The sequence below is a fragment of the Macrobrachium rosenbergii genome, chromosome 55, assembly GCF_040412425.1.
Source record: "Macrobrachium rosenbergii isolate ZJJX-2024 chromosome 55, ASM4041242v1, whole genome shotgun sequence".
In the NCBI taxonomy this organism is placed as follows: domain Eukaryota; kingdom Metazoa; phylum Arthropoda; class Malacostraca; order Decapoda; family Palaemonidae; genus Macrobrachium; species Macrobrachium rosenbergii.
The window spans coordinates 10546917-10561218 of record NC_089795.1 but is presented as its reverse complement, the minus strand read 5'-3'; the positions used below and the strand labels follow the sequence as shown (position 1 = coordinate 10561218).

At 41.0% G+C, this 14302-nt stretch overlaps 1 protein-coding gene across 2 annotated transcripts in view; it reads left to right on the top strand.

The window, feature by feature from the left end:
* Positions 1–10143, top strand: part of LOC136835684 (zinc finger protein 271-like) — a 39462-nt gene extending 29319 nt beyond the window's left edge. For both annotated transcript variants that reach the window (XM_067099538.1, XM_067099537.1), the window contains exon 3: positions 7203–10143. In XM_067099538.1, the coding sequence (XP_066955639.1) occupies positions 7259–8725 (1467 nt within the window). In that variant the 5' untranslated portion in view covers positions 7203–7258 and the 3' untranslated portion in view covers positions 8726–10143. The remainder of the gene's footprint in view (positions 1–7202) is intronic.
* The last annotated feature ends 4159 nt before the right edge of the window (positions 10144–14302 follow it).

The window sequence follows — 14302 nt, the reverse complement described above, 5'->3', positions numbered from 1 at the left end:
AGCCTGAGGAGAGGAAACCTTTTGCTATAAGGTGTTGCCCAGGAAAAAACAAACCTTGTAATCGGTTCCTCTCCACGTTAGAGATAGATCCTCATACTTTGTGTACAGCATGCATGACTGCAATCAAAATAGTCCGTGTAGTGAGTGTCGAGTCTGGCTTTCTGAACACGGGGTGAAGTTTGGTCGGAAAAAGAAGAGAGAGAAGAAAGTATCTCCGGTGTCATCGGGAGTGCAGTATTCCACTGGTGACACCGAAGATTCTCTCGATTCCTTCTTGCCCCAGGCCAAGGTCCCACCTACTGTTGCTACTTTTAAGGGAGCGATTTCTCCATTGTTGTCTCCGGCTTCATCAGTAGAGAGCCAGCGTAGGGGAGCGGTCGACCAGTTTGACTACTCTGGCAGTCTCTGTTCGCTCAGAGTGGGGAAATTTCTTCCTTAGGGCAAAGGGAGATGGCCTCACCTAACCTGACTTGTCTTGCAGGTGTTGTTGAGGGTTTGATCTCCCACTTGAAGGCCTCCAAAGACCTTGCAGTAACTGCTGCCACCATAACTGTCACTACTTCTACGGTTACAGTGTCTACCGGCTCGAGGGCCACCACTACGTCGGTGATTACTTCAAACATGCCTCCAGTAATGTGCCCACAAGTGTTACCCTTTATATCGTCTTCCCTTCAAGTGTTACCCTTTATATCGTCTTCCCTTGGTGACGTCCTTCTCCACACCGTGCTGTCCAAGGTCTGCTGCAGCCAGAAGAAGAAGTCGAAGAAGAGGAATCGGAAGTCATCATCATCATCTTCATCTTCATCTTCATTGTGTGGTGTCACTTTCTCCCCTTCTTCCAAAGCTAGTAAGTGGAGGAAGAAGTAGGGCTTCTGATGGCCAGCCTCCTTCGCTGTTAACCGAACCTGCCGTTGACTGGGGACTGCCTGTACCCTTTGAGTTTACGTCACCCCTCACCAATGTTCCGGTCTGCTTCCAGACTTACGTCCCCGCCTCGCTAAAAAACCTTGCCCCGTGGGAAGAGGTGAAGGTGCTGTAGAAGTTGACCGATCTGTCTCCGGGGTTTTACAGCTGTCTTTTTCTCGTAGAGAAGACTATGGGTGGTTGGAGACTGGTCATAGATATCTCTCCCCTGAACCGGGTCGTTCACCAGACTCGGTTCAAGATGGAAACGGTACAGTCAGTACTTGATGCCATCAGGAAGTCTGACTTCAGGCTTTCAGTGGACCTGAAGGATGCCTATTTTCAAATACCCATCCACCAGTCCTCTCACAAGTACCTCCACTTTACTCTCGGGGAGACGAGATGGTGTTCCAGTTCAAGGCACTTTGTTTTGGGCTCTCAACCGTTCCCCAGGTGGTCACCCGAGTGTTCACCCTTGCTTCAGCTTGGGCCCATTCACATGGGATACATCTGAGGTATCTTGACGATTGGCTAGAAATGGCGAGCTCTTGGTCACAGTTGCTCCAAGACAAAGACTGAATTTTGTCACGACCTGGGAGCATTGATCAATTTCAAGAAGTCAGATCTCACATCCAAGCAGAAGGTGAAATATCTGGGCATGCTGACAGATATGGCAGCAGCAAGAGACCACCCTTCAGACTCACGTATCAGCAAGTTTGGAGAGGTAGTGCTGTACAGAATTCCGGTTATTTCTGGTGTACTTTCCTATGGCGGCAAGAAGGATCCGTTACTATTCAAGCTTGTTTATTATTACATAAACAGTTAGTACGGCCTACTGTCCTTCCTGCAACCATAATGATAATTGGCAGTTATTTGACTCCTCTTCTCCTCTGTATTCTTGTTGTTCCGAGGAAGTGTCGAGACCTGCCGATTAAAAAGAAGGGAGATTTCTGTCAGTACCAGAGGGAAGTTGAGCCAGTCTTGAGTATGAGCCAGTCTTCAGTGTAAGCCAGTAGAAGCCAGTCTTCAGTTGAGCGAGTCATCGACAAATATGATGCACATTTATGGCTCTGCTAATATTACTTTGAGCCAAGAGTCCATCAAAAGGCATTTGTATATTTCCCCGTGACTCCATATTTTGGACAGCATATTTGGGGGCCACCTGGATGTTCTCTGGCCCCCTACAATTTATGGTTCATCACAGTCCCAGACTTCATCTCACCTTACTGGATGATTCCATCAGGACACACAACATTCTACGGAGCATTAGCATCAATCACTTCTCACTCGTATGGACTACAATGAGTACCAAGTATTGTTAGGGCAAATACTTAATGGTAAATGCAGTCATCTCTTTGAGCTTTTGTTGCTGCCTTTTAATGACCTTCCTGCTTGTAATTGGTTAAGTATGATTGTTTTTGTTTATTACATTTATCATGGTGAAGGATTTTTCTTGTCCTTGCAGTGGTTCTGAAGCTCTGCTGAAGGTTATTCTTTATAGTATTGTACATAAGTGGTAAGCCAAGATTTCGTTTTCATTGTCGTAAGTTGAAATGCTCAACTGAAGAATATTATCTTATAATTGTAACTTATATGGGTGTTACATCATTTCAGGATAGGGTTATCCAGCATTGATAATATGGTTATCTGGCTTAGTTTTTCATGTCCTTGACCTACTCACAGTTAAGGTAACACATTTACTTATTCCTATATATAAGTGCTTCTTGTAGTATTCTTCTTATATATCAGCTAATATTAAAATTCCAAGGCTTTACCATTTATGTAGGTGTTCCTTATTTCCAATACTGTGCAGGTGTGGAGGAGAAGCTGATTCTGGAAGAGGAAGAGCCCTGTGTTATGCACTTGATAATTTCATATTATTAAACAGTAATATAAAAGTAATAATTTTCCAAGAGTGTAAATTAACTTCCTTTGAACCATTTATACAAGGTGATTACACAGTCTTCAGTGTAAGCGCAGTTGTTCCCATTTTGATAAGAACAACCAGTTCAGCAGTAGCAAGTCATTCTTGGTCACCTGTTGTCCTTGGAGAAACTGGTCCGTCATGGACGACTTCACCTTCATTCCCTTCAGTGGAGACTGAAGGAGTTCTGGTCTCCAGCAAGTGACTCCACGTTCTTCCTGATTCCTCTCTCAGAGGAAGTAAGGAAGGACTTAACCTGGTGGCTAGATGATGGGAGCCTCGTAAAAGGAGTGGCATTAGGCACTCCTCTCTCGAGATGTTTCTGTTTTCGGATGCATCGACCAAGGGATGGGGCGCACACCTGGAAGAGTTGCTGGTTTCAGGTGCGTGGAACCGGAAGGACAGACACCTCTACATCAATATTTTGGAAATCAAGGTGGCATTTTTAGCTCTACAAAAGTTTCAGGATTGAGTGATGGGGCACTCCGTGGTGTTGATGAACAACAATACCACAGTAGTGGCGTATGTCAACAAGCAGGGAGGATTGGTTTCCCTTCAAGCAGGCAAGAGGAATGTAGTGGCAGACAAGCACGGTCGCCAGGGCCAAGTGATAGGGACAGAGTGGTCCCTACCTCCAGACATTATGGAGAGATTGTTCATCCTTTGGGGCTGACCAATGATAGACCTGTTTGCGACCCAACACAATAGGAAGCTGCCAGTGTTTTGCTTGGTCGTCCCAGACCCATGGACAGCAGCAGAAGATGCCTTTCACCCATTGGGACAACATCGAGGCTTACCCCTTTCCTCCGTTCTGTCTGATTCATTGGGTGATCAACAAGGTAATGATCACCCCTAATCTCAGAAGGACCCTGGTGGCTCCCAAATGGCCACATGCCATATGGTAACCAGACCTGCTAGCTTTATTTTCCGAGTCACCAAGAGAGATTCGCCCCTGGAACAACCTCCTATGATAGCTGCTCTTGGAGAGGTACCACCAGTCTGTGGGGTCTGTGTCAGTTCATGCATGGAGACTATCCAGCATCTCTTCCGAGCGATAGGGTTTTCTCGTCGCACAGTGACAGAGATGCCTGGACACCTTTGAAGATCCTCTACAGTTGTGTACCAGGGGAAATGTGCCGTTTTCTGTGGTTGGTGTCGTAAACGGGGTACTCTCCAGTCAGAGCTACTTTTCAGAAGATAGTTGACTTTCTCGTCTTCTTTTGCCATGAGAATCTTCTCTCTTTCTCAGCTGTTAAGGGTTACAGGTCTGCCCTTGGCCTGGTCATTTGGCTGAAAGGCATTGATCTCTCTTCCTCGTAGGAGATCTCTGTGCTGATGAGAAGCTTCGAACAGTCTTGCCCTCCCAGAGAACTCGCCTAAGGTGTATGGTAGGGAAGAGAGAATGTGAGTGAGTGACTGGCCTCCTCCCTTGTCTCTTTTACTTTTCCTCTCATGTAGAAGAGAGGCAGGTGGTGAACCATCACAAGCTGGGCTGGCATGTCATGCAAATGAGCCTACATAATGAGTACCCTGTCTATAATCAAGAGTAGATTATTAGAGGCAAGTCCTGCCCCTCTCTCTAGTAAGGAGAGAGAAGGGCTGACAATAAAACAAACCTGTTGGTTATTTTAGCCTTTTATTGTCTCCAACACTGGGTTCATCTAAGCCCTTTTTGAAATAATGACACAAACTCATTTATTCAAAAGGCCCAGAAGAGTGGCAGTTGAATATTCTGGATATTCATCAGATCAGGGGCATGGGACTCCTTCCTCAGCTCTTTGAGACCAGTAAGAGAGGCTCAGGTGAGCAGAACTACCAGTCAGTTCAGAGATTTACCCAGAATCCACCCACCAAAGGGTAGGTCTTCTATGTAAAGACCAAAAATTTGTATTTGTGTAGGAACAAACTACAGTACAAATTTTTAAAGTTAAAATTGTATTTTTCCTAACTTACAAACTTGAGGGCCTTTCCATTTATGGCCCACCTCCGCCACCACTCATTCTGATACCTGGGCCAAAAGGCAAAGTGGAGTGCGGATCGATGAGCGAGCGGGGCTTCCACCCCTACCGTTGGTAGTAACTATCTTGTTTGAAAGTTCACAAGTTAAATCCTGTGTAAAGACTTTCAGGTTTGTATGTTAGGAAAAATACAAATTACTTTAAAATTTGTAGATTTGAGAAGATTTTACTGCATTTTTGTTATTTATATCGTACTGCCAATGTAATACTGTACAGGATTTTTTATACTGAAGAAAAAGATCAGCTATTGAAAATATTTGACAATGAATTACTGTAATATAAGATATGACAGTTTGCATTAATGACTGAGTGTTTTGTTTGCCACTACATAACGTTTTTATGTAGTGGCTAACAGAATATTCAGTCATTAATGCAAACTGTCATATCTTATAGTAGAGTAATTTAGAAATAATTTAATTTAGAAGTAATTTATGATGCTTAGGAGTGTAGTTGGTCTTATGAAATATTTTGGTTTTTAACAGATATAATTGTTTTTTATGTGTGTGCCAGATTGATTCTTTTGTGGTGTGAGGAGTCTTGTTTTGTAGAAGAATATTCGATATGTAGTATCATTGAAAGCAGGCTGAAAATGACCTAGTATTATTTTGAACTTGCAAAAGACTTGGGTGCAACGTACCATTCTGTGAGATATAGATTATGTGATAACATGGATGAAAATTGTTTACTTCAGTGCTTTCTCTCATTCCAGTAATTTCACTGTCCGAAGGTTTGGCAATACCTAGTTGGTTCATTTTGAGAGCTTTTCTTTGATGAGGCTGAATGTTCATTGACATAAAACGGACTTTGTTTCAAAGCTGCATATTTGAGATTGGAAGCTGGAAATCCAGTTTTGCCTTCAATCAAACAACAAAAGGACAATTTGGGGATGAACGTAGTACCAAAATCACAGTTGATGGATCTTTATTTGTAGATTCTTCCATAGAAGTCGAGGGGGAGCCAGAATATATTGATTGTGGTGAAGTTGATGTAAAATATGCATGTCAGCCTATAAAGAGAGAAGAAGACCATCTAAGTTTTGACGTGGACTGTGGAAAGAAGAGTATTAGAGAAGAAAATATATACCACTGCCCACTGCAATTGCTGATGATTTTCACACATTACTTACGTCTTGAAGAAAAGTATTTCCTGAGAAATCATCTTGTAATATTGATGAAAGTAATGACAAAAATGTGGATTTTTTTTTTTTTTTACAGAAAACCGACATGGTAGAGGAACCAAAACTCGTGCAGAATGTCAAAGTACTTATACTCGCTATAGTCATCATCTCAGAATCCACATGAGAATCCATAATGGAGAGAGACCATATCCTTGCACTGAATGCAAGAGTACTTTTACTCGCTTAAATCTTCTCAACACTGGCATGAGAATTCATACTGGAGAGAAACCATTCATTTGCTGTATATGTCAAAGTAGTTTTTCTCACTCCAATAATCTGAAAATGCACGTGAGAACTCTTACAGGAGAGAAACCATTTACTTGCCTCATATGTCAAAGAAGCTTTAGCCATTCAAGACATCTCCAAATCCACATGAGAACTTGTACAGGAGAGAAACCATTTAATTGCTCTGTATGCCCAAGTAGTTTTTCTCCTCATTCTGAAATTCTCAAAATACACGTCAGAAATCATCTGGAGAGAAGCCATTCACTTGTTCTGAATGTCCAAAAGTTATACACGTTTGAATAGCCTGCAATTACACACAAAAATTCTTACTGGAGAGACTTTGGCCTTTCACTTGCACTGAATGCCAAAAATGTTTTTATCATTCCTCTCCTCTCAAAATACATATGAGAACCCATACTGGAGAGAAGCAGCCATTCACCTGTGCCGAAGGAGTTATTCTCTATCCCAGGCTCTCAAAAGGCACATGAAAACTCTTCCTAGATTAAAATTATTTGTATGTACTAGGTGTCTAAGTAGCCTTTTCATTAGAACCACCTCAAAATGCACATGCAATTTGTACAAGCAAAAAAAGCCTTTCTTTTATAAATATATTTATAATACTCCGAACTCATGAAGGAAAGATGCTGCTCATTTGATCGTCAAAATTAGAGTAAGTCAGGAATTTGTGGTAAAGGCAGAAGCTGGTTGAATTGTCAACCAACTTTCACATGACTAAATTTGTTGATTCCAAGCAAGGCTGTTTTATTTTGTTTGAGACAAATTATGTCCAGATGATCATTGCATTGTGGTATTTGTTTTCCCAGAGGATGCTTATTTTAGAGTTGAAATAAGCACATACTATTAACATGAAATTACTGTGAATTTCTCGTTCCGTCTTTGTTATGAACGGTGCTATTCAGAACATGATTTTCTCAGATTTTTTATTTTATTTCAGAATATTCCAAGGAGAGGAAGATTCCAACAGATCGTAACTAGGATTGAGTATTGAAAATGGAACATCCTGTGGTGATGCTGTTAATCAAAGAAGAGAAGGAGAATTTGGAGGAGGAGCTTTTTGAAAACACAGATGACAAGACTTTATTTGTAGATCCCTTAGAAGTCAAGGCAGAACCGGAATTCTTTGACCATAGTGAATTTATTGTGAACTGTTCATCCCAGTCAATTAAGTACGAGGACAGCTCTCCAAGCTGTGATGATGAAAGTGGAAAGATCTGTATTGCAGAAGACAATAGACATTTGGGTCGAACCGAAGTATTTGCAAAGAGAAGCAACACAGCAGGGAAGCGACTATCTTGTGCTGAATGCCAAAGGACATTTTCACAGATGTGCAGCCTAAAATCCCACATGAGAACTCATACAGGAGAGAAACCTTATAGTTGCTCTATATGTCAGAAAAGTTTTTCTCAATCAAGTCATTTAAAAAAACACATGAGAACTCATACAGGAGAGAAACCGTATAGTTGCTCTGTATGTCTAAGAAGTTTTGCTGAATCCAGTATTCTCACAAGACACATGAGAACTCATACAGGAGAGAAACCATATACTTGCTCTGTATGTCAAAGAAGTTTCGCTGAATCAAGTGATCTCACAAGACACATGAAAACTCATACAGGAGAGAAACCATATACTTGCTCTGTATGTCAAAGAAGTTTTGCTGAATCAAGTGATCTCACAAAACACATGAGAATTCATACAGGAGAGAAACCTTATAGTTGCTCTCTATGTCAAAGAAGTTTTTCTCGATTAAGTCATTTCAAAAATCACATGGGAACTCATATGGGAGAGAAACCTTTTAGTTGCTCTGTATGTCAAAGAAGTTTTTCTCAATCAAGTAATTTAAAAATTCACATGAGAACTCATACAGGTGAGAAACAGTTAACTTGCTCTGTATGTCTAAGAAGTTTTTCTCAATCAAGTATTCTCACAAGACACATGAGAACTCATACAGGAGAGAAACCATATGCTTGCTCAGTATGTCAAAGAAGTTTTGCTGAATCAAGTGATCTCACAAGACACATGAGAACTCATACAGGAGAGAAACCATATACTTGCTCTGTATGTCAAAGAGGTTTTGCTGAATCAGGTAGTCTCACAAAACACATGAGAACTCATACAGGAGAGAAACCATATACTTGCTCTGTGTGTCAAAAAAGTTTTTCTCATCAAAGTGATCTCAAAATACACATGGGAATTCATTCTTTAGAGAAACCATATACTTGCTCTGTGTGTCAAAAAAGTTTTTCTCATCAAAGTGGTCTCAAAACGCACATAAGAATTCATACAGGAGAGATACCACATACGTGCTCTATATGTCAAAGAAGTTTTTATCGTCAGAGTAACCTCAAAACACACATGAGAACTCATACAGGAGAGAAACCATATACTTGCTCTACATGTCAAAGAAGTTTTTCTTGTCAAAGTAATCTGAAAAGACACATGAAAACTCATACAGGATAGAAACCATTCACTTGCTCTGTATGTCAAAGAAGTTTTGCTGCTTCAAGTCATCTTAAAACACACGAGAAATCACGCTAGACAGAAATTGCATGCTTGATCTTTGTCCAAATAGTTTTGCTAACTCTTAATTCTCAAAGAATACATTGGAAATCATCGTAGAGGGAGGACATTCTCCAGTCCTAATGCCAAAAATGTTGGACAATTTCAAATACTTTGAGATAACTCATGAAGATTTATAATGTTTGATGGGCAATTAAATGTATTGAATGCCAAAAAGATGTTTAGTATTCCTCTGCTCTCAAAAACCATACGAGAACCCATATTGAAGAGAAGCCATTCACGTTTCATGAATGCCAAAGGAGACTGTTTGAATCAAGGTGTCTCAAAATGAATTTGTTAACTCGGAAGGAAGATGTCATACTTTGATACAGTGTTAAAACATTTCTTTCTCTTTTAGATTCATAGATATTGTTCTTTTTACACTGCATGTTATACTTTTGTCTTGCAATCTACAAATCACAGTCATTGGTTCTAAATGCCAAAATAGTGTTTTTTCAAGCGTCAAAATGCACAAGCAAAGTCATTCATCAAAGATGACGTTCAGTTGCACTGACAGATTTGTTAATTTTTTGCGCCCCAAAGTAAGTTGCACTGGATGTGGAGATAATTATTGTGAACTTATCCGCAAAATATATATAAAAAAAACAGCAATAGCAACCTAAGGGACTATAAGTAGTAAAAACCATATTTATATTTTTAGGATCCAGTTAATTTATACAGGGAAGTTATTCTGATTCTGTGTTATAAATGGTGCTATTGAGAGCATTTGTTTACTTTTTTATATTTTATTGCTGAGCATTCCAAACAGAGAAAAATTTCCTCAAGTCCTAACTAGGATTGAGTATTGTACATAGAACATCCTGTGAAAATGGAAGCTGAAAAATCATTGTTATAATTGCTGTTAGTCAGAGAGGAGAAGGAGAATTTGGAGGAGGAGCTTACTGAAAACACAGGCGATGATGGCTCTATTTGCAGATCCTTTCCTGGAAGTCAAGGCAGATCTAGAATGTTTTGACCGTAGTGATTTTGATGTGATATTGTTATATAACCTTTATGCAAAGGTAAAATAAATGACTTTTAGTTTTTCATTTTTACAGTTGTACTCATTGAACACTGTTCAGTACTAGGTTTAAGAGATTTTCTGGTGTCTACTTCACTTTCCTTGTTCCCATGTACTTTCTGTATGATTTCTACATTAAGAATGTTTTGTCATTGGTTGACATGAATTTTTCTTCCTTTTGTTATTCAGCATTATGCATATGCACTTGTATATGTGGTTGTAAGCTTGAATATTTCCATGAAATGTCATTCTTAGTAGAAATAGACTGATTTTTTTCATTAAACATCAGTGAAAATGAGGTGCAGTTTTATTTGATTATTTTTGATATGTTCTTGGTCTTAACATTCTACAAGAATGTGGTACAGTATTAGTAAATTGTCATGCTTTGTATTAGCTCACTGTACACAGTGGACTGACTAAACTATTGTATTATTGTATTCTGCTTTAAGCTAACCAGTCAGAAGTGTTGAGGAAAGACTTGCTTTGTAAATGACCAAAGTACTTTATCACTTTATTTTAAGCTAACCAGTCAGAGATCTCAGGCCAGTTGCATTAACTAACGTCATATCAAATTTTCATGGGGATCCTGAAAACCAAAATAAAGAAACCTATTAGAAATATAAGGAAAACCCATGAACTGCAATCAGCCTGTACTCCACAAAGAAGAGGAATTGATCATTTGTATATCTTAGAATAGTGCATGCAGGAAATGTACAGAAGAAAAGGCCCGTTATTTGTGGTGTCAATAGACTTCCAAAAAGCATTTGACTCTGTTAACGGAAAAAAGCTGGTAGAGGATATGTTAAAATATAGCCTACATGCATGCAGTAGGTAATAAGTGCTGTAGCAAAGATGCTACAAATGACGTAAGTCTATGCTTCAACAGTGTAGAACAGAAAGAGCTAAATGTAACAAATGGTAGACGGCAGCGTGGTTGCAATGGCTCGACCATGTTCTCTCTGCTAGTAACTCGCCTGATAATAGAAAAATTGGTAAGTACAACGGAGGGTTTGAGGTATAAAGTAGTTATAAGGATAGTGGCACTATTATACGCAGACTATGAATTAATCTCGGGACACACCCTTGAAGGAATACAAACCTTTATGGAAACAGCAAGCGAACGTGGCCTAAATATAAGCAAAGACAAAAGCAATACATTTTAATATTCAGTGATTGGTATAGTATTGACGATGTAGAAAATATGCAACACAAAGAAGGAAAAAAGATAGTTATGAAGTAGATAAGACACCTGGGTGTAACGATCAGCAACGCGAGAGACAAAAGCTTCAGAGGACGGGTTAATAGGGCCCAAATTAGAGCAAAGCAGAAAAAGGCTTAATATACCCAATGCAGTCATCAGTAATAGCTGTAGCAGGGAGAAAATAGGAAAAGCATATTGGGAAGGAACTCAATAAAAAAGACAGAATTGTACAACAAAAAGTAGGCAACCAAATTTACAGAATTCTGAATGCACCAAGGTACACAGCAAGTTGCTTTAAAATCCGAGGTAGCGGTCTCTTCCTGCCACTCAAAGAATATGAAGAATATTCTCTCTGAAACATACACTTGAGGGTGGTGGAAATAGGTTCCTATACGAATATACGAGATAACAATAGACCAATATGAAAATTAGACACCCCTTGGATTCTGCAAGTAAAAGAATATATGAATGAATTAAACATAAACTGAAGTAAACTGAATCATTTTAAGGTTAAGCAGTTAAAAGAAATGGTACAGAGCTGGGACAAGAAAAGCATGGCAGAAAGAAATGAATAAGTCAACAGTACGAATCTACAGAAAATATAAAGAAAACATGTATGAAGAAATCTGGTATGATAACACTGAAAAAACAGCACTAATCAGTACGGCTAGTATTACGATCTCGCCTCGAGATCGGAAGGAGCAGAACAAATACAAAAAAGATGACAAACTTAATTTATTTACAAGTTGTATACTGTACATATTTACAGATGAGTCAATTGGTTCAATTTAGAATAAACAATTAAATGAACATTACTAAGAATACAGCAACAATCAAAACCAAAAATATTAAAATAAGTCACTGCATAAATGAACAAAAAAAAAAAAATCACCAAAAACATAGGCATGGGCAGTTAACAAACATTACAAATAAACAACAGGTAGCATAAATAATATGGCAGCGCAGCTTAAAACATAATTAACAATCAAGTAACATGAACAAAATTCAAGCAGTATAAATAATATAATACCAAAGCGGTATAACAAAAAGAGCAGCATAAATAACAAATAATAAATACAAAATGAAGCAGCATAAAGAAATCTGGTATTGACGTCCTCCTCCTCCTCCATGACGGACGACAACCATCTGTCCTCAAAAAAACAGTGCTGACGTCCTCCTCAATACCGGGCGCCCATGACAGAGTCGACACGACAACCATCTGGTCCTCAAAAACAACGTCCTCCTCCAATACCGGGCGCCCAGACAACCATCTGGCTCAAAAACAGTGCTGACGTCCTCCTCCAATACCGGGCGCCCATGACAGAGTCGACCACGACAACCATCTGGTCCTCAAAAAACAGTGCTGGCGTCCTCCTCCAATACCGGGCGCCCATGGCGACCCATCTGGTCCTCAAAAAACAGTGCTGACGTCCTCCTCCAATACCGGGCGCCCATGACAGAGTCGACACGACAACCATCTGGTCCTCAAAAAACAGTGCTGACGTCCTCCTCCAATACCGGGCGCCCATGACAGAGTCGACACGACAACCATCTGGTCCTCAAAAAACAGTGCTGACGTCCTCCTCCAATACCAGGCGCCATGACAGAGTCGACACGACAACCATCTGATCTCAAAAAACAGTGCTGACGCCCTCCTCCAATACCGGGCGCCCATGACAGAGTCGACACGACAACCATCTGATCCTCAAAAAACAGTGCTGACGTCCTCCTCCTACGGGCGCCCATGACAGAGTCGACACGACAACCATCTGATCCTCAAAAAACAGTGCTGACGTCCTCCTCAATACTGGCGCCCATGGCACAGAGTCGACCACGACAACCATCTGATCCTCAAAAACAGTGCTGACAACCATCTGGTCCTCAAAAACAGTGCTCCCCTCCTCCAATACCGGGCGCCCATGACAGAGTCGACACGACAACCATCTGATCCTCAAAAACAGTGCTGACGTCCTCCTCCAATACCGGGCGCCCATGACAGAGTCGACACGACAACCATCTGATCCTCAAAAAACAGTGCTGACGTCCTCCTCCAATACCGGGCGCCCATGACAGAGTCGACACGACAACCATCTGATCCTCAAAAAACAGTGCTGACGTCCTCCTCCAATACCGGGCGCCCATGACAGAGTCGACACGACAACCATCTGATCCTCAAAAAACAGTGCTGGCGTCCTCCTCCAATACAGAGTCGACCCGACAACCATCTGGGCGCCCATGACAGAGTCGACACGACAACCATCTGGTCCTCAAAAAAAAAAACAGTGCTGACGTCCTCCTCCAATACAGTGCTGGCGCCCAATATGACAGAGTCGACACGACAACCATCTGGTCCTCAAAAACATCTGGTCCTCAAAAACCGTGCACGACAACCATCGATCCTCAAAAACAGTGCTAACGCCCTCCTCCAATACCGGGCGCCCATGACAGAGTCGACACGACAACCATCTGATCCTCAAAAACAATGCTGACGTCCTCCTCCAATACGGGCGCCCATGACAGAGTCGACACGACAACCATCTGGTCCTCAAAAACAGTGCTGACGTCCAACCAATACCGGCGCCCGCGACAGAGCGAACGACAACCATCTGGTCCTCAAAAACAGTGCTGACGTCCTCCTCCTGCTGACAGAGTCGACACGACAACCACCTGGTCTCAAAAAACAATACCGGCGTGACAGAGTACGACGACAACCATCTGATCCTCAAAAAACAGTGCTGACGCTCCTCCAACACCAGCGCCATGACTCGACACGACAACGCTGCTGCTGCTCAGCCTGACTCGTTGCGAATACCTGCTGCTGAACCTGACTGGCTCGCTGCTGCCCTCAGCCTGACTGCCATGACCTGAGACGTCAGCACTTGACAGACGCCAGTTCACCAGCACGAAAAAAAAATAAACAATGGAGGCAACAACCCACTAAAGGACCAATCGGCAAACGATTGTTCCTAACAGCTAGACTACGCACACAAGAATTAAATAATAGAAATAGGCTAAAAGGGGAAGACACAAAATGTTTGTGCTGTGAAGAAAATAAAATTAAAACTTACGTCTCTTGCTCTACTGCCCACCACATAGCAAGATTAGAAATATAGATTCGGGCAGCGGCCATGTCAGGAAAATAAAGAGGAACTGACAGCTAATATACTTTAATTTACAGATCTCCTGAAGGGGGAAATTAGAAATAAGAAAGAGTTCATAAAAGAATTACGGCATTAGAGACAAAAAAACCTTAAAC